The 20,743-nt window shown below is 51.9% G+C and overlaps 1 protein-coding gene across 2 annotated transcripts; it reads left to right on the plus strand.

Annotated features, from left to right (window-relative positions):
* Positions 1-1,884: 1,884 nt before the first annotated feature.
* Fam110a (family with sequence similarity 110 member A) lies at positions 1,885-12,849 on the plus strand. Of its 2 annotated transcripts, none has more exons than XM_051193706.1 (2): positions 1,885-2,260; positions 11,330-12,849. In XM_051193706.1, exon 2 carries the CDS (start codon positions 11,406-11,408, stop codon positions 12,294-12,296), a length of 891 nt encoding a protein of 296 aa, XP_051049663.1. In that variant the 5' UTR covers positions 1,885-2,260; positions 11,330-11,405; the 3' UTR covers positions 12,297-12,849. The 2 variants fall into 2 exon arrangements, with proteins under 2 accessions (XP_051049663.1, XP_051049672.1); XM_051193715.1 differs by lacking the exon at positions 1,885-2,260 and adding an exon at positions 8,275-8,401.
* Positions 12,850-20,743: the final 7,894 nt, after the last annotated feature.

Consider the following 20,743-nt stretch of genomic DNA (forward strand, 5'->3'; position numbering starts at 1 on the left):
CCTTTCTGCCCCGTGTGCAGAGATGCTGGCAGGCACACCTGCTGTGGGTCCACTGGATTTTCATTGCTAACAAAGAGGGTCTTGTGCCTCTCTCAGTGGTCAGAGTGTGGCCTCACGTGCTTTTGTGACTGACTCATATGCAACAGCACAGTTTCTAGGCAGAAATGAAACTTGAACATCTATTTTGATTTCAAGAAGTGCTGGGTTTGGAGGAACTTGAATTTCTGACAAGTGGCTTCTTTGAAAATTTTTAAATGGAGTTTTGTCTAATTTAACCTTAGGCAGTTAGTCAGTGCCTCTGTTTTCATTTTCCCAAAGAAGTTTGAAGCCTTGGATCTGTCTTTGTATATCATACATCATCCCAGGACCTTCCTCCCAACTGAGTATTAACCAGGCCTGACCCTGATTGGCTTCCAAGACCAGATGAAATTGGCATGTTGAGTGTTAACATAGCCTTGCTGACAGAAATCCCTTCTGAATTTCTTGATGTATCAACAACTCTTCCTCTGCCTGACCTGGGCATATACACGGTAAGTGCTCCATCAATAACTCGATGACAGCAGCTGGAATGGAACAGAGGCCAGCTGAAAATAGAAAAATACAGATATAACTGAAAACTACAATTAACTTAATTTATTCTAGCACCTTAAATTTTTCTTGAGCTGGGGAAACCCCTCAGTGGGCATGGGTATATGACTATATACCTGTGACCCTAGGCTGTGGCAGGGCAGAGACAGGAGGCCCAGTGTTTAGCTGTGGGTGTCTGCTTTTGTTTCTATCAGCTACTAGATGAGGGCTCTATGATGATGGATAAGTTAGTTTTCAATCCCATTATCAGGGAGAGGCATTTAAGGTAGCCTTTCCACAGTTGCTCAGACTGTTTGTTGGGGTCATCCTTGTAGGTCTCTGGACATTTCTCTAGAGTCAGTTTTCTCTTCAAACCTATAATGGCTCCCTCTATTATGGTATCTCTTTTCTTGCTCTCATCTATTCGTCTCCTCCTCCCCCCCCCCCCCGACTCAATCCTCCTGGCCCCTCATGTTCTCCTAACCATTCCTCTTCTCCCCTTCTCTTTCTCCTAACTCCCTCTCCACTCACTGCCCCCCCCCTCCCAATATGCACAGGGGATCTTGTTCCTTTCCCCTTCTGTGAGGGATCTTGTATGAATCTCATAGGGTCATCCTTGTATTCTAGCTTCTCTGGTGGTATGTCCTCTATTATTTTTAAATGTTACTGAATTGCATTATTTTAAGTTACTGCATAATATTCCTAACCAGAAAAATGGAGATAATTGAAGGTAGGTACCACTGTTATGTCATGAGTACTGACAAGAATTATGTAGAAAGCTCAATTTAGCTTCTTCCCAGGATGGATACTATATACTATAATTGAGCTGATTTTGATAAGTGTTGTGGGAATTACTGGTGTGCACATTTGAAAACTAACTTAATTATCATTGCAGTAGAGCAAGGAAGAGGTGAGGGGATCCTGGAAAAAGACATAGAGAGGTAGTTGCAGAATTGGGAGTAGGGCCGAGATTGGGAGCTGGGCAAGTAATACCAACAAGTCAGGGTAGGTTGAAGCAGATGGACAACAAGTTTGAGGGCTACTTGGACTACAGCGTGAATTTAAGGTCAGCCTGGGTAACTTAGTGAGACCGTCTCAAAAGAAAAAAAATGAAAAGAGAGGTCGGCTCGTGTTAGCTATATGTCAAAGCCCTTCCTAAAAAGAAAAAAGGAAAGGAAAGGAAAGAAAAAAAAGAAAAGAAAATTGGGGCCTGTGCAAAACCAAACAAATCTGGGACTAGCCACTCCTGCAGGTGGGGACCGAGGAAATCCCAGCTGGAGGGAAAGAAGAAAGGGAACGCAGCGGCCACGGGGCTGGGGCAGCCGGAAGGCAGAGCAGAGGGGCCAGCTGGGCTCCTGGCCGCCACCGAGGGCCAGCCCCGTTCCCATCTGCTGCTCCTGAGGTTGCCTGGCAACTCGGGTGGCGCGCCGTTCGAACGGAAGCGATGGGCCAATCAGGAAGTCCGGGGCGAACCATTGCAGCGACGGGGACGGTTCGCTCACTTCCCTTTCCTTCAGGCTCTGGGGACCTTCGCCTGGCGGAACAGTAGGACAACCAGGGCCTCCTTTCGGAAGAACCCGCCAGTCTCAACACGCGACGGCCGCCTCAGAGCTGCTGGGACCAAGTGTTCCAGCTGTCAGCCTCGGCAGCCCACGAGAAACGAGCCGGGGGACCCTCCAGACACAGGCTGCAGGTGAGCATGGGGATAAGGGGGTTCATGCACCATTCCAGGCAAGAGTTCCAGCACAGAGGGCTGACAGAGAGTTCAAGTCGAGTGTCCATCCCAGGGGGCCAGCAGAGGATCCAGCTGTTTCCCCTGAAACCTCCACTCCAGGCAGATTTGCTTTGAGAGGATCCCCGCTGGTCACTTTCAGGGGCTTGTTGGATGTGGCTCAGGGGATCTCAGGGCTAGGCTACCTCTGCCCCACCTGTCTTTGGAGTTTCCCTTCAGGACATAGGGCCCTCCCTTTCCCAGGGACTCTGGCATCTTTTCTGCCTGAGTGGTCCATAATCGCAATGCTGCCCTCTCAGAGGGCCTCCCTGGGGGCAGACTAGATTCCGGAGGACAGCAAATCCAAATGCCCTGGAAGTCATGTGGGCCTCTTGGGAGTCTGATCCTGTGGTGTGGTGTGGTGTGGTGTGGTGTGGTGTGGTGGGGTGGTGGTGGTGGTGGTGGTGGTGGTGGTGGTGTGTGTGTGTGTGTGTGTTGGAGGCAGGTGGGTCAGCCTCTAAGCCACAGTTGCTAGTTACTGGACTTTAGAGTGGACTTTGGGTGCTGGGTCAGGCCCTCCCAAATGGAGCATCTAATTTAGGCTTACCTGTGCTCCCCGCTCAGGTTGCTGTCTGTTGTTCGGCTCTTTTCATAGGCGGGGGGTGGGGGGGTGGGGGGGGGAGACGGGGATGGGACGGGACGGGACAGGACACAGGACTGAGGTTCGGAGATGTTGAGCCCGGTGCTCGATCACAGACTTACCTATTCAGAGATCTTCCAGTCCTTGACACAGGGAAGAGCTGGATTTGCTGGAAGGTCTCTTCTGAAGGGAACTGTTCATCCTCTAAACCTCATTCTGGCTCTGGGGGGGGGGAGAGCTCTGTGTCTGTGTGTCTGTCTGTCTGTCTGTCTGTCTGTCTCTGTGTCATCTCCCCCTACCCTCAGGGTCTTGTGTGACCCATGCTGGCTTCAGTCTTACTATGTATACTAGGCTGGTTTTGAACATCCCATCCCCCGAATCTCTTCTCTGATGACAATCATTTGTCCACACCACACCAGTTTTATGTCATTTTTAGGATGGAACCCAGGGCTTGGTGCGTGCTAAGCAAGTACTCTACCAACAGCCTACACCCCCTGAGCTTACACCCCCTGCCTCATTTGTGGCCTGGTCTTTCCTTGTGCCTTGTTTTTCTGCTCCATATTGTCTGCTTCATATTGTACACAAAGTGTCTTATTAGGTGGTTTATTGTCTTCTCCACTCAAATGTGTCAGGCAAGTGAGATGCTTAACCAAGACACAAACTTCCAGAACCAAGATGATCAAAGCCAACATCTGTTGGCCATTTGCTGTGTTTTGTGTTGGGGGTGGAGCAGGGTAGGGTGGTGTCACCCTGGCGGGGACTCTGGCAAGCACAGACATTGCTGTTAGGAGCACACACACACACACACACACACACACACACACACACACACACACACACACACACCACTCAGCCCCCATCCAGCTACCTCATTTTTAAGCAAAACGACAGGTACTACAATGTTGCACGTGGGAACTGGACAGATGCCTAGTGACCATCAGTAGGAGCTGATGAGAAATAATCAGAAACTCCCTAGGTACTGATGTGGCACCAAGAGGGATGTGGGTTACTGAGCAAAGGTGCTGAGTGAAAATGACACACATGACATGCTTTGTAGTCTCAAGCTTCGACTGTGGGACAGCTAATTGAGAAGCCACTAAGTAGACACAGTGATTACATCTCCAGAAAGTTATGAGGTCACTGCTCTGCCTGTGATTTGTCACTGGCTGTGTGACTTTGGGCAAGTTTCTTCACATTCTGAGCTGGGATAAACACTGTGCGTGAGCTCAGGGCCTAGACAGGGTACTGTAGGACAGGAAGTAGGCGTTACCACAGGTTTAACTCAAGCCTTACCTTCCCAGCCTTTCCCTTCCTCCCTGTCTCCTCCACTGTAAATCTGCCTTTGCTCCCATTTTGTCAGGGTACAGACTGGGTCCCCAAAGTTTTAATTAGTGGAGGGGGGAGTCCGTGTAGATGCTCACTGTCCTATGCATCCACACCCATGCCCCTCCCATGGTGACCCACTCATAACTCCCTCCCTGAGCTTCATGCAAAGCCACTCTGAGCAAGGCTGCCTCTGAGCAGGCCAGGGCATGATCCTGGGGAAAACTCCAGAAATAGCTTGGAACCTGGCCTGCCCTGGAGAATGCCCGGTCTGGTGTCTCTGACCTGGACAGCTGGGCTGGCTCTTCCCCACTGTCTGGAGCCTTCTTGATCCTCCTCAGCAGCAGCTAAAGGCTTCCAAGTCTATCAAGCTGGAGCCAGGTTTCCTTTGAAAGGACAGAGAAGCAGGTGGGGTGGTGCAGAATGCTATAAAAATGACCAACCCTAGAAATCCACTTCTACTGGGAAGAAAGGATACAAAGGAAAGAGAGGACACACAGCTGCTTGGGCTCAGACTGCTTGCCATGTACTGAGTACTTTCCTGGTCTGAGCTGATTCCCCTTACTCTTTGAAGTGAGGGGCTTACTGCTTTTATTTCATGAACGTGGAAGTCAGAGGACACCTAGAGTCAGTTCTCACCTTCCAATGTGGGGGTCGCGGGATTGAACCACCAGTTCTCAAGCACTTTTACCCCAAGCCTTCTGTCTGGGCCCATCTAACCACTTTGAAGTTTACAGAAACTCCATCCCCAATAAACAGTCATTTCCCACCCTCAAACTCACCCTGGAAACCACCACTCTACCCTGTTCCCAGGGTTTTGATTCTTTATACAGAGAAGCATGCCTTGTTGTATTCAGCTAATTGCACTTAGCCTGATGTCTTCAAGTTTCATTCATGTTGTGGAAGTGTCAGTAGCCTTTCCCCCTTAAAGGCTGAATAATCGGTTGGATGTGTGTTTTATGTTTCTTTACCCATTCATTCATTCATTGGTGGATACTTGGATTACGCCCACCTTTTGGCCGTGGTGAGTAATGCCCCTGGGGATTTAGTATGAGGGCTTTTGCTGGTGTGCACTCTAGGTCCTTTGAGATGAGTGTTTAGAGGTGTGATTTCTAGGTACTGCCCTGTCTCTCACTGCTTAACCTATAAGGAACTGTCATGTTGTGGTTTTCACTGTCAGCTGTGCACAGGGTTCTAAAGCACCACCACCTCACCAGCGCTTACTATCTTAATGTGTGTTTTGGATAGGACCTGTGCTAATGGGTGTGACACTGTATGTTGCTGTGATTTTGGTTGGCATTTCTTTAATGGTCCAGATCATATTTCTTTACATCCATTGGCTCTTTAGTTAGCTTTTACACGTGTGTGTGTGTGTGTGTGTGTGTGTGTGTGTGTGTGTTGGGGCTAGGATGGCTTTGAACTCATGACCCTCCTGCCTCAGCCTCCTGAGTGCTGAGATTAGGGTATGTGTCACCATACCCAGCTTCGTTTTCTTCTTTGTGGAAGGTACTTCAAGTGACTGAACTTTTAACTGTCACCACACAGCTGTTCTTATCCTTGCTGTGTGTTTTTGGAGGCCTTCCTCAGTGTTGGCCTTGGAGGATCTGCATGTCCAACTATCATCACAGCTTTCACTTTGGGCCTGTGTCATAGTGCGGGAAACTAGGTATGGAGAAGTTCCCTTTGAGGAAAGAACGAGACTTGGCTGGAAGTAGCCAAGCTGGAAGAGAGTGAGTGAGTGTGGAAAGGACAACAGTAATGTGGTGGCCTAGGGGAGACTTGGCACTCAGGGATCCCGCCTTCCCCCAGCTACTTATTAAGTACAAGGGGGAAATGACCGGTGTGTCAGCTGATCACCAAGATCTTGTCAAATGCTCCGGCGTGCTAGGGACATGGGCATTTCTATGCTCCTTCCTTACTGTGTCCCTCCCTTCCTCCCTCCTTCTTGTCTCCCTCCCCCTCCCCCTCTTTCCTTCCTTTGGAAATTGGAGTGTGATCAACATACAGGAAGCTGTATGTGTTTAATGTGTATGTCTTGATGTTGGCCTGAGCCTTCTTCAGCCTCTTGGTCGGTGGTTTCCTCAAATTTGTTCCCTGGAAGAGGAAAACATAGCAGAGTGGTGGGGCTCAGTCCAGTGGGCGGCTAGGAAATAAATGACAAATAAACGAACCCAGGGCTGGCAGCATCAGCAAAGGTGCTTTAAGGTGCAAGAGGCCTCCCAGGGTAAAAAGGGAGGGGTCTCAGAGGAGGTCACATTTGAAATGAAGCTTGAAGATCAGCGGGGGATGAGGGTCTAGATGGAGAGCAGCTGGTGCAAAGGCCCTGGGATGCGAAAGACCTTTGTAAAGGACCAGCCAGGAGTGTGGTTGGTCCAGGAATGGCAGTGTGGATGAGGTAGTAATGCTGGACAAAGACCAGAGCGTGACACTGGGGGCTGGAATTTATCCCTGGGAGCAGTAAAGTGTGGAGCTGCTGGGAAATCACTGCCGTCATCATCATCATTATAGCTGAGGATGCTGCAGCCCAAAACATAGCCTGGATGTGTTTCCACTGCATGGCAGATCCTTATGGAGCCCAGGCAAGGTGGCTGAGGGGCCTTATGGAATTTCCCAGGAGGCACATTCTGTCTCTCGTCTCTCTCCCTACCAGATCCAAGCCTGGGTTCAAACCCTGGTCCTGTCATTTGCTGACTGTATGATCTCAGGCAGGTAGCCTTACTTCTCTATGCCTTAGTTTTCTCATACGTGGAATGGACACAATAGAATAGCAGTATCTATCTCACGGATAGGTGTAAGAGTGGAATGAGTTCACATGTAATATGCATGGCAATGCATAAATGTAATCCCAGAAGGCTGGTTGAGGCAAGAGAATGGAGAGTTCCAGACTGACCTGTTTAAAACATTAAACATCCATCCTCCACCAGTGACAGCAATGACAACAGCAACAAAAGCTTCGAACAGTGTCTTCTGCTAAAGAGATAACCAGGAATGACCAGGGCTTCTCCTTGACAAGGGCTTGTCTTTGTAGTTTCCACTATTAGTGCCTGAGGCCAGCTGAATGCCTGTTCCTTTGTTATCCCAGCCAGGCCAGGCAGTGAGCTGCTCAGGCCACTGTGGGTGACTTGTCCCCCTGTCCTGTAATATACAATACTAGAGGGGGCTTCAGTGCTCTAAGGGAAGGAAAGTGGACAGGAACCACTTCCTGTCTCTTCCTGCCCCACCCCAGCCCTGACTCAGCTTCTGCCTGGGTACAGGGTCACTTTGCCAGTGCTGGGGTCTGGGGCCTGGTGGGCATCCCCTTTCCCTGGACCTCATAATACCCTGGAAAGTGACAGAAGCCTTGGACCAGCAGAGGGGACAGTTGGAGCCTTCCCAGGGATCCTCCCAGTAGGGTTGCAGTCTCCTTTGTGAAATATGGGTTTCAGATTGCCCCCCCCTCCTGGTGGTCCTGCTCTTCAGGGGTTAAATAGGCTGTCTCACACCATTCCACTGTGGCTGTCCCTCTCCATCCTTCAAGCTGGCACAAAGCTATAGCCAGCAACCTCAGGCCTTGAGCACTCACAGTAGGTAGTCCCCTAAGGTCCCACTCTTCTCATTCATGGGGCTGAGGCCCAACCACCTGTTGGCACACAGGGGAATAGGGTGGCACTAGGGAGTGGCGGGAGGGAAAGTACTGGGGTTGGACTCCCCCATTGATTTTGAGCAAGTGACTCAGCCTGGCCTGTCTGGGGTTTCCATTAGTCAACTTGGATGACAATGGAGTTGCCTCATAGGAAGGCTACCCAGACCACACTAATTTTCACTGCACCCCGTTTAATCACGGAAAGAGTAAATGTTCAGGAAGAGCATTTCCCCGTGCCTGGCAGTGGACGTCCACTAGAATCCCGTGCGGCGCAGCCTCATGTGCTGCCGGCTGTGCAGGCTCCAGCTCGGATAAGAGCCCGGCCGGGTGAGCCTGGGGACGCGGCTCCAGTCAAGCTGCCGCAACGGGCTGTCAGGCACCCATTGCGGTCACTGTCTGGCCCTCCTTCCCTCTCCTGGAACACTCGGGGCCGGCGGGTTCACCTGCCAGGCCCCGGAAGTTGCGCAAACACCGGCTACTTGAGCCAGGTGGGCGGGAGGCGCGCAGGCTGCTGGCAGGAGGCGGCCTGGGTAGCCAGGTATGTTGCCGGTTGGGGAGTGGGGAGCGCAGCAGGGATTGTGGCTTCAGTCCCCGCATTCGAGACAGACGTGGGCCAACTCCTGTTCCGAGAGGGACAGCAGATCATGGAGGTCACACAGCCTTTGCTTACCTCAAGGCTTGCCCCCTGAGTCTCTAGGAATTCTTGCAAGTGAGGAAGGATCGAAACCAAACTGTGGCCTTCCTGGAGGCCTGCTCTGTTCTTTGGGAGCGTGAGGGGAGGGACGAAGTCGGACCCTGGAACTGTGACCAGAAAGGCTCAAGGTTTGTTCATTTAGGGCCATTTGCGGCAGCATTTGAAAGCCCAAGGAGACATTAAATCTCACTTGGCGACCTGGACCCTCGCTTCCTCTCTGGAGGGCCCCCTGTGACGTAAGTTGGTGCTGGTCTGCTGGCTCATTGTGATCAGCCCCTGCCAGATGTCTCCCTTTGTCCCTGCTGGGGCCTAGATTTGCCCTTCTGGATTACACTTAGAAGACCCTCAGAGGGGGCGGGTCTGCACACTCCACAGTCAGAGCCTAGTATGACAGCCAGCCTGGTTTATGGAGCGCTGGCCATTTTCAGGTGCTGCGAACCCGTTTGATCTTTCCAGCGGTGACCGGTGACCCGAAGGCACAGGGAGGTCTATTTTTAACTTCGTTGAACAGATAAGGGAGCAACAGTCTGTTAAGAGCTGCTTCTTGTGCAAGGTGCAAGACAGGGGCTGGTGGGAGAGTGGGCACCCAGGTGGTTACCAGGCCAGGCTTGACAACAGACACCAGTCCTGGCCCCCATCTTTATCTAGGCTTAGGTGGTGGGTATAGAAGCAAGGTGGTGGTGGTAGTGGGGGAAGCTTCAGCCCTGGCCCTGCCCCCGCCCCCCTGACCTCCTTCCTCTTTCCCAGGTAATGTTTGGGAGGGAACTGCCTCAGCCACCACCAACGGGTTGGACTGGTTTGGGTGGCAGAGCAGATGTGGGGGTTAGGGAGGTGGGGCAGAGTCTGGCTACCTAGGCAGGGCTCTGGAACAGCTCTGCTGGCCAGACCTTTCCTTCCCAAGGTCACCTGGGGAATATGCTTGAGTGGAGCCAGCCTTCCTTTCCTGCCTGCTAGGCCCTTGAGTCTTGAGAACAGCCCTATCCCCAGCCTCCACACCACCACTGTACAGAGGTTTCCATGGGTGGCTGGGTGAAGATATATCTGCAGATATGCCCAGTATAGGCAGCCAGTCTTTTAAAAACGGTGATGGAATTTGCTCACAGTTACAAACCTAGAGAGCACCTGCTGCTCTGGATTGCCAGCCCTGGACCCACCTGTCTGCAGTGGGCGGGGCTTCTCTAGCTCATTGTGGTGCTGGTTCTCAGCTGACCCCCCCTAGGCCTTTCAGTTCAGGACACACTTGTGGAATAGCTAGCATGTATTGAATGCTACACCATGAAGCTGAGACCCAGTGAACAAAGCAGCAGAAACTTCTGCCCTCATGGAGCTGATACTTTAGGGAGTGGGGGACAACAAAGATTGAGAGAACCATATCCACAGTAAGTTCTATGGTACCCGTGGCTATAATGAGAAAAGAAGCAGGGTGTGTGTGTGTGTGCGCGCACGTGCCTGTGTAGTGTGTGGAGAAGCGGCACACCAGGAGTGGGCTCCACTGCCTTTTTAATCTCCTCTGGGATCTAGAGAAGTCACTTCTCAGAGTCTCAGTTTTCCCTGCTACAGAATGGTGACATTGGCTTCCAGGCTGTTGGAGGTACAAGAGAGTGTGGCTTTGAGTTTCTAGCACAGTGGGGATCCCTGTCTTGGGATGTCAGGGTGTCTCCATGGGTGAGGCTTTTACTGTGTTTGGGCATGCTCTCCGTTTCAGTGCTGTCTGGCATGGTAGCCACCTGCCATGTGCAGCCACGGAGAACTTGAAGCATGGCTGGTCTGATTCAGGAGCTCGTGGTGCTGGGTGACCTGAACTGCAAGTGTCTGTAGCCCCAAGGCTATGCCCCCCCCCTTTACAGACAAGAAAGTTTGGTATGGGCTTTACATTGCTGTATGGCTGAGAGGCCCCGGTGGGAGGGTGTGGCACTTTCTAACCACGTTTCCTTGGTGCTTGGGATGCTCTGACGTCTGACTGTTGGACAACTGTGGGGCCACTTGAACACCCAGGCATGAGCCTTACAGCCCATGAGCACGATCATAGTAGTTGGTCAGCAGCATAGCTCTGGGTGGTGCTGTGACCTGGACAGTTCCTTGCAACAACATAGCTTGGGGCTGATGCTTATTCCTGTGTGTGTGTGTGTGTGCATTGATCTCTGTGGGCTTGGCCTTGGAGCCATATCCTGGAAGCTACCCTAGTCTGAGCTTCATTAGGGGGTGTGGACTTTCTTTCTGCTCCTCCCCTGCAGCCTCTGCTTTTGTGCCCTTTGTGGGCCTGGCATGTCCAGGCAGGAGTTTGGCACTGCAAGGCTTCCTGTCTGGGCTGGTTGTGGGATGTTGGTGGTATCTGGTTCCTCTGGGCAGTCAGGTGGGATGTGGATGGAGGTCATTCAATCCCAACTGCCTGGTCGCTAGTACCTCCTATCTTGGGAGCAAGGGAAGGCTTAATCAAGTTCATTGCCTCTGAGTTTCAGTTTCCCTATCCTTAAATGGGGCTGTTGAGAGGGCCCTGGAGCTGAGCCTGTGGCCTTGAGCCTGCTTTGCTCTTTTTAAAATGTACCTGCCTTCTCTACCTCTTTCCTCCCTCTCTCAGCTGTGCAGGTCCCCGCCCACTATTGGAGGGAAAGGGTGTGGGTGGGGCCACAGGACTTCCAGTAGTACATTCTGCCTGATGATTGGCTCTTCTTGAGGCAGAGGCGTGCCCTCTACCCTATAATAGCTCAGGCTTCGCAGCCGAGCGAGCCTTTGTCTGAACGTGCTCAGCCTGTCTTCTTTCCTTGCTTGCAGCCCAGCCCGGCATCCAGCTCCCAACTTTGTGCCTCTATCTGTCTCTTCGCCTCTGCCCTCGGGGTATGTAATCGCCATGCCTGTGGACACGATGAGCCCTGCAGCCCCTGCCCCTCCCGCTCTGCCTTTTCGCCTGCGAACCAAGGTCCCAAGCTACCTGCTACCAAGGCCAGCAGATGGGGGAGCCAGGAAGCCGAGTGCTGTGGAACGCCTGGAGGCTGACAAGGCCAAGTATGTCAAGAGCCTTCATGTGGCCAACACCCGTCAGGAGCCTGTGCAGCCCCCACTAGCCCGACAGCCCCTCTTCAGCCCTGGTCCTCGTGGGCCAGTGCTCACACCCAGCCGCCGAGCCCTACCCTGCCCTGGCCGCGGCCCCCAACTGGACCTTGGCATCCTTAGCAGTCTCATCAACCTGTGTGATAGTCCCGTGTCCCCAGCTGAGGCCAGCCGAACGCCTGGACGGGCAGAAGGATCTGCCCACAAGGTCCCACCAGCCACCCCTCCTCGTCCACCGCCTAGTACAGTCGCCGTGCGCCGAGTGGATGTTCGTCCCCTGCCTGCTTCACCTGCTCGCCCGTGTCCGTCACCTGGCACCACTGCCACCTCCAGCCCAGGCCGGCCCCCTGGTCTGCAACGCTCGAAATCGGACCTGAGCGAGCGCTTTTCCAGGGCAGCAGCTGACCTCGAGCGATTTTTTAATTTCTGTGGCCTGGATCCAGAGGAGGCACGAGGATTGGGGGTGGCCCACCTAGCTAGGGCCAGCTCAGACATTGTGTCTCTAGCTGGACCGAGTGCTGGACCTTGCAGCTCCGAAGGGGGCTGTTCGCGCCGAAGCTCTGCAACAGTGGAGGAGCGGGCTTTGGAGCGTGTCCCCTACGGGGTGTCTGTGATCGAGCGCAATGCCCGTGTCATCAAGTGGCTGTATGGGTTGCGGCAGGCACGTGACCCTCCGGCTACTGAAGGCTAGGTCTCCTGGACTCAGGCTTCTTGGAAGGACATCGTGATGAGCCAGTTGGCACCTTGTCCTTTCTTGTACCCATTGGCTGCCTTTGTCAGACCAGAGGCAGCTCCCTTGGGTGAACTTGGTATAGAGGCCAAGACTTAGTCCTAGACCAGCATCCTCTGGCAAGCAAGGACTGACCTGCAGAGGCTTGCTGTTGTCCTTGGCCTCCCCCACCCCCTAACAAGGTTTGTGACACTGTACTTCTGCCTGGTTCCTCTGGTGAGGCTGGATTTGGGCTGCTGAGTTGGGAACCAAGTACTTGGCCTCGCCTGTCTGCCCTGAGGCTCCGTTTCCTCCTTCCTTTTCTCTGTTCCCCTTTGCTTCCTCTTCCTTACCGAATGGGCTCTGGCTTCCTGGGAACTCACTCTGGGGAGGAGATTGAGAGGATGGGATTTGTCTACTGCTCTTCCTGGTCTTTGGCAGTTGGCCTAGGTGGGTAAACTATAGAAGGGACTGGTTAGGAGCCTGCTGCTCAGACTTCTCTTTGGTTAATAAACACAATGTTTGTTTCTCAAGATCTGGGTCTTCAGACTCTTCTCTGTTCATAGTGGAAGGACAACAACATGATTGTTGATCCCAAGCTCTGATATGCAGGAGATCAGTGTCAGGGCAGGCAGGCTCCTCCACAGGTGAGGAGATGGCCAGCCGGTGAGTAGGACCAGAGCAGAGAGTGGGTTCTTTCCTCTGAAAGGAAGGAGTCTCCAAGGCAAAGGCTGGCAGGAGGCATAGAGCCGGTCATCCTGAAGTCTCCAGCCTCCCCCAGCCCTGCTGAGTTCCCAAGGGAAGGAGATGCAGCAAGAGAAATTCTGACTCTAGGTCACCAGGACGCAGTAGGGGGTGGGAGGTAGGAGTTTTTGGAAGAAGAGGGACTTGGAGGAGAACAGCCCACAGTGCTGGCCTTGTCTGTGACCCTAGGTGACCCTGGACAGGTCAGTCATACTTGTGGGCCTCAGTGTGGAGCTAGGTGGTACAGGTCTTCAGTAGGGATGGTAAACTCTGGGGCTTTTGAACTGCTCTGTATCCCAGTGCTATCTGGGCGCTGCAGAACAGGTAACTGTGGGGCCATGGCCTCGCATCTGTCTACTCTCCCAGGCTAATTTTCCCCATGTGGTGGAGCGGCAGGGCTCCCTGGGTGCACAGAGGGTGCCCTGGGAGAGAGCTTCTACCTCCCACGGGGAGGGGGACTGGGTGGTATTTCCTCCCTGCAGGCTGCCTTGGCTCCAGTCTTCAGAAACAGGAAACATCAGGGGAGGCCTAGTGACAGATTCGATGCTGGTTTTATTTTAAGCATAAAGAGATTTCCGTTGGGCTGTTGACAAACATCTGAGTCAGCAGAGCTATCTGTTTACCACCAAAGTCTGGGGCAGTTTAGAGAAAGAAGGGGAAACTGAGGATGGGCTCTGCCCACTGTGGGATGGAGATGGAGACAGGCACAGGAGGGCAGTCACTTGCCACTGGTGGGTTTTCATAGTCCCCATGCTGAAAAAGGAATGGGACTGGGGAGATCCAAGCCAGCTTTGCATAGTGATGTCTCTCATGGTGCTAAAGACCACCCTGTCCCTCTGGGTACCCTGCTGGTCTTGGGTCAGTGTCTCTGGCTGTGATCCTTAGTGCCCCAGCCACCCAGGAGAGTAAAAAGGAAAATAAAGAAAAGAAAAAGAAATGAGAGAAATTAGGGTTGTGATTCCAGCAACATCGAGTGAGCCCTGTTCCTGGAGGAGGGGTAGTGCTGGCCACACCTCTCATGGGATGCTCAAAGTTACGTTTGGAGAGACAGGTGTGTGGTCTTAGGGCAGAAAGTGGAACATGGAGCAGTGGGCTATCACAGGGCAGGACTGCAAGACATCATGGATCAGTCTGTTCCTCCAGACAGTCCACAGCCAGCATCCACCCTCCCTCGGCATGTACCCAAATCTCTTCCTCACCAGTTTCATGTCTAAGCATCTATTGGGTACCCATAACAGATATATCCCCGTCCCAGTGTGTGTGTGGAAGATTGGTAATCTAAAGCAGATATGTTCAGGAACCCCAGCTCTGGAGAGCATTGCTGGGAGTGGCGACGGGGCTGGGCCAGGCTTGATTTCTCCCACAGCTGCTGCTTGATCTCTGGAGAGTGCACAGTCTTCTAAGAATCCGTGGAAGCAGCAGGCTGTGATTGTCCCCTCTTCCAGGCAGCTCTTAGGATCTGGGGCACCAGCTCCTCCATTGTTCTGCCTCCATTGTGGTGTGAGAATCAGGAGTCTAAGCTGTTGTTCAGCCCTGCAGAGGCCCCACAGCTGCTGCCCTGGCTGCTGGGGCTCTCGGCTAGCCTGGCCCCAGCTGCTGGGTGCCTAATTAGGCAGAGATGAGACCTCCTTTCTGTTCCTCCCCATTAGCTGACCATACACATGCCAGCTTGGGAGACTGAGATATAAAAAGCCCCCGGGAAAAGCCCCATAGACCAGCCTCAGTTTACCCTTTGGCAGAGAGTGGAATGCAGCTAGCTAGCAAGGCATCCCAGGAGATTTGGGGCAGGCCTCCCCATCTGATCTAGCATCTTGCGTGCAGGGGAGCACAAAGCAGTGAGGAGTTAGGCTATTGGCCCTTGAACTCTGGACTCCCAGAGTACAGTGGGGACATAGACTAGAGCATAGTGACAGCTACCCCTGCATACACAGAAGGTATGCAGCTATCCAGCACGGGCAGAGCATTCCTAGTAGCTTTGTGTTTTGTTTTCTTAGATTTATTTTATTTTGTATATATGAATGTTTTGCTTGCATGTATGTATGTGTACTGCATGGGTGCCTGGTGACTTTGGAAGTCAGAAGAGGGTATTGGATCCTTTTGAACTGGAATTATGGATGCTTGTATGTCACCATGTGGATGCAGGGCCTCTGCAAGAACAACAAGACCTCTAAACTGCAGAGCCATCTCGCCAGGCCCCCAGCTAAGTTTTTTTTTAACAATATTAAACATTTTAAGTAGCACACTTGGTGGCCTAGTTCCCCCAGCTTGAAATATGAAGAAATTATATAATGAATGATTACCTACCCACCCCCAAATGCACTTTAATGTTCCACTGCATTTGTTTTGCATGGAGTACATCTGTCTACCCATCTACTTATCCATTAAGTCAACACTTCTTAAAAGGCTTTTCAAAGTAAAGTGTGAATATCAACACACTTCCTTCCAGGGTATATTATTGTATGTGGTGTGTGTGTGCATGTGTTTCTACAGGTGCACTTGCCTGTACTTGTACACGAGGAGGCCAGAGGTTCACATCTGCTGTCTGCCTCAATTGTTCTCCACGTTTTTTTGTTTTTTTTTTTTTTTCAGACAGGGTTTCTCACTGTCCTGGAATTCCCCGTGTTCGGATATGCTGGCCAACCAGCGAGCCCTGGAGATTTACCATGTGTGTCCCTGCAATGCTGGGGCTATAGATACTCTCCACCACACCCAGTGTCCCTGACCACGTGTGTGTTCCCCTACAATGCTGAGGATCTGAACTTAGGTCCTCACATTTATGCAGCAAACCCTTACTCATTGAACTGTCTTCTCTCTAGCCCCATGGTTTGTATGTTTGCTGTTTTGTTTTGCTTTTTAATAACAGTGAAACACACAACTCTTAAAAGACCATCACTTTCTGAGTTTAGCCAAGTATGTATGTGTCCAAAGCTCCAACATCACCACCGTGGGAAGTTCCTTGTGTCTCTCCCCTCCCAAGTCCTGCTCTCATGTGCAGACTCCTTTCTCTCTGCACATATATGGTTAAACGGCCATAATGAAAACATTCTTCTCCTCCCAGCCTCGATCCTCCCAAGCAACCACGTCCAGTTCTTTCAGGGATTTTTTTTCCCTGGTACCTGCCTCTATTTCTGAGGAGCTTCCCCTGCTTGCCACCAGTTGATTTGGGGCAAATATTGATTGGCTTTGTCTTCTGGTGTCTTTATAGAGACTGCAGCAGCCTGCTGGCCTGGCATGGCTCAGCCCTTCCTTTCACTGGCCTCGTGGTCAGTTTTCTCCTTTGTACGCCATCATGACCTTTCAGGTGACTGAGCTGTTGGAGACCTGCACTCATGTGCTTAGCACGATGCATGAGCCTGGCAGGTGTTCAGACTTCCTTTTGATTAATATCAAGGAAGTTTGCTTTTATTCACTTACGTCTTTAACTTGGTGTACCTCAGTTTTTCATTACGCGATTATACAGTGTTGAGGTCACAACTCTACAAATACTGTCTCACATCCCATATCTCCTTGCATTTCCTTTCATTGTTTTCCCACAAGTTGCTGTTTGCTGTGCTCTTCTTGTTTGTCTGGTGCCTCCTAAGTCAGGCATAATTCCCTCAGTTTCCCCAGAGGTGTATGACAGACAGCAGCTTGTTTATTGGTTTCAGTTTCCCTTCTGGAATTCTTCAAATGCTTTGAACAAGCCCTCCTCGTGTCCTTTAAATTGGAGCCATTTTAAAAAATAGAATCTATAGAATAATTGTAAGAAAAGCATCCACAAGAGACCACAAGTGCTAGGAGCCTAGCTGTCCCGAACCTCTCCATTCACCCGGAATCTCAGGTCCTCAGGGAAACCCAGATATATTCATATGTAAAATGGGATCTTTTAGTCACTCTGCAAACATGCCTGGGTCACAGGATTTGGGGCTGTATTTTGGATGTTTTCATGGGTAGATATGGTAACAATCTCCCTGTCCTTTCGGGGCCTCAGATAGGGATATGGGGTAGAGAGGAGGTTGTAAGTGGTGAGTGAGCTGGAGGAGGTGGGATTCAGAGGAAGTACCCTGGGAAGAGTCAGGTCAGATGGATAGGGGAATGCTGAGGATTTGTTTCTATGCCGAAAAGATGGACTGACTGACTGACTGACTGACTGACTGTTCCCAGGGCTGGACTGAGGAAACCTGAGATGTGTGAGCTAAGATGTAAAGCTAAGATTAAGCAGGAGTTAGCCAGCATGAAGGTAGAAACAGAAAAGGGTTCCAGATGCCATGTCCAAGGGCCCTGTGGTTGAAGCATAGAGAAAAGGTGGGTTTGGACCTGGAGTGCCAGGCCAGGTTATAAGGAGCTGTGGGAGCCTTTGAATGCTACAAGGGCTCTTCCTGCCAGGCAGCCCGGCTGCACCCTCATGTTCAACGCTGTGCTTGACAAGGCTGTCATTTCTCCTCTACATTCCATGCTACCTCCTGAGGATGCTAGGAGTGTGCCAGACATTTCTGCCCAGGGCCTTTGCGCATGCTGTTTCCTAAGCAGTGCTGGAGACCCACGTGACTCATTTCCTCTGCTCTTCCCTGTCCACGCTTGAGCTCACAGCAGAGCTGCCTCTGTGCCATCATCTGCTTTACTTTTGTACAGGCCACATGCTGGGATGTGTTATACACAGGCCACATGCTGGGACTTCCATCTGTGTCACTCGAACAGGAGCCCCAGGGACTTTGCTCTGGTGTCCGCAGCCTCTGGGGAGGGGCAGGTGCTGGTTGAAGGGATGAGGGAGGGAGGGGGCTCAAGGTTTAGCTGGGTCTTTCGTCTACCCGTTTCTTCTTTTCCCAGTTTGTGTCATAAAGCAGAGAGAGAGCAGCTCTAGACTGGGACCCTCAGTCCTAGCTTGAGAAGCAGAGTCTGGGAGGACAGAACTGGGCTTCTGCCTAGCCTCTGAGATTTGAAAATAGCATGGCATAGCCCCCGGTGAGGCCCCTACTCTCCTATGGTGTCCTGCTGCGGGTGTGGGGGGTGGGGCTCTGGGCTGGTGCCTGCTGGAGCTGGGTCACCTGACAGCTGGGCCCATGTTCTGAGGCTCTGTGGGCAAGCTGGCCTCCTCCCCACCTGACTTTCTTCAGTCTGTGTTCACGGAGGGTGGGATAATCCCTTAATCCTGCAGTTGAGAAAGCTTGCTTTTGCCTGGGGTCTGACTTCACTCCCGTACAGTGGCTGCTTGGCTGAGGGAGACAAGGGATTAGATAGGATGGCTGCCTTACAGAGGTGGCATTTTGGGACATGGCATTGCTGCCACTGGAGCCCAGGCAGGCCTGCTCACCTCTGCCAGCTCACACATACCCGGGTATGTGTGCACATGTGTGTGTCTTGCTTCCAAATAATGCCCTCTTCTCTGTGGTCACTCGGGATCGGTGAGGTTGGTGGTCAAGAGCATTTGGAGGTCCCATAGAGAGTCTGGGTTCAGTTCAAATCCCATTTTGGTACCTCCGAGAGGGTACTTTGCCCACTCCTGCTGTCAAGTCCAGCAAAGGAGAGGTGTCACCATCCAGACACTGCCAGGATGAGTATCCTAAGTGCTGCACAGGGGCTTTCAACTTTGATTTGTTGCCAATATTTAAGTACTTGAATTGTTGGAAAGAAAACCATATACCCACCCAGTAATAAATTTCTCTGTAACCACAGACATCCACAGAGCAGGGTGGGGTACAGGTTCAGCACGAAGTAGATCTGGCTCCATTATGGCCTCAGAAGGGGAAGTCACATGCTGGAGGGCATAGGTAAGGCAAAGGCTCCTATACACTTGCCTCAGTTGGTCACTCTCTCTGGGTATCTGCGGACCCCTCCACAAATGTGATTATGTGATGGTGGGAAATGAAGAGGCCTGCCTCAGCCCGCTGTCTCCACCCCAGAGCACCCACAGTCTCCTGAGGAAGTGGGGCTTTAGAGCATGCGCAGTACCTGGTGCCCCTCACAGTTTCAGTGTGAGCAAGTAGCTGAGCACAAACAGCGCCCTCCCCTCCCCCCCTCCCCCCAGCAACTGCGGGTATTCTTTCTCGTTCTATTGCTGTGCTAGCAATAAAAATGGCCATCTCTGAGAAGTAGCTAAATTCACGCCAAGCTGTACATGAAACCCTACGGAGCAATCAAATGTGCTCTATGCACATTGTGTCTGCGAACACAGAAAAATGTTGAGTGGCAGTGTTGGATGTTTGTAGGGACAGGAACACAAAGGCGTGAGGGGGCTCCGACAAATGCTCTTGGGCGACCCCTGGAAATGGAACTTACTGGCTGGCTTGGGGCAGTGGTGGGAGTGGGATTTCTTCCTTTTGTGCCTTTGGAAGTTGGGATCATATATACATTTATTATCTATGCAGAAAGTAAATAGATTTCAAAGGAAATAGCCGAGAAGCCCAACACAGACAGGCCCAGCTGGACGCCTGTGTTGCCTTTTGGGTTTGGCCCAGCTTGGCTACGCGGCTCCACCTCTAGGGTAATATTTTGGTTTTCACACCCACGGGAAAACCCAGCCAATGGGCATCAGCTTCTCTGCTGGGTGCCTGCCAATCCTGGTTGTGGGTATGACAAAGCCCAAGGAATGGCGTGGTCTAAATACCTGAGGGATGATGCAGCCGGTGCCAGCGGGATGGAGAGATGCCACTTTTCACAGGCTCCGAACTTGCCACTGTGGCTCTACGGAAGCCAGTCCTGCCCTCCTTCCTTCCGCCCTCCATTTTTCCTGTACGCAGTAAAATACACCCTCAAATAGGCCCGAGGGCATAAAGCAAGTGAAAATCTCTGTCTGTGGAGCTAAGGTAATGGAACTTTTGGGGACCTACATAGATAGATGCGTTCCCCAGACTTCCTCACCACAAGCCTCAGTGTCTGCATGTGCTAAAGGATCTGTGTGTTTGGGGCAGGACTTACCACCCCTCTAACAGTTGGCCATCTGAAGACTGACATCCTGTTTCTGCCTCTTCCTTGCTGTGTGACCTTGGAGAAGTCACCCATGCTCTCGGAGCCCCAGTTTTCTTAGCTGAAACGTGAGACTATTGATAACACTTACCATGACAGAAGAGATGCAGGTCAGATGGATCAATGCCTGAAATGTTAGCTAGCTGCGTCATCGTCATCATTATCACACCACAGAAGGAACAGTAAGCAGAGCCTCCCAGGTTGGGAGAAGTTTTGTTTCCATGGAGACAAATGCTGTTGGCTGGGCTGAACCAGACCTACATGCATTTCTGGGAAAACTCAACTAGCTAATTTCCTTCCAGCCCTCTGGCTATTGGTGCAACTAGCCTGGGGTCACAGGGCTTGGAGTCAGAGCACATGGGCAGTTATGGGGGGAAGAAATAGACTGTCCCTAACTCCTAGAATCATTTGCTTCCATTGAGAACACTGCCTATCACCTGTGTACATGCTGAACACATGGGGTGGATGCCACCACAAAGGCCCTGCTAACCCCAACTGCTTCACTATGTTCATAGATGCCATTTGTGTCTCGGGCACTTGGGTCTTGAGTGAGGGCCGTAAGGCAGAGGTGGGTAGAGCCATAGCATTCTGGTGCTCTGCAGAGGAAAGCCACAGGCTCTGGCTAGTCCCCAAAGGGCTTCTATCCTGTTCTTGCCTGGGGAGTAGCATGGTAGGCACCCAGGGTTCACACTTGGGTACACCAGCTTGTAGCTACAGCAGTATTCTTGGGTTGGACACCCTGG

Source organism: Phodopus roborovskii, unplaced genomic scaffold (genome assembly GCF_943737965.1).
Source record: "Phodopus roborovskii unplaced genomic scaffold, PHOROB, whole genome shotgun sequence".
NCBI classification, from domain to species: domain Eukaryota; kingdom Metazoa; phylum Chordata; class Mammalia; order Rodentia; family Cricetidae; genus Phodopus; species Phodopus roborovskii.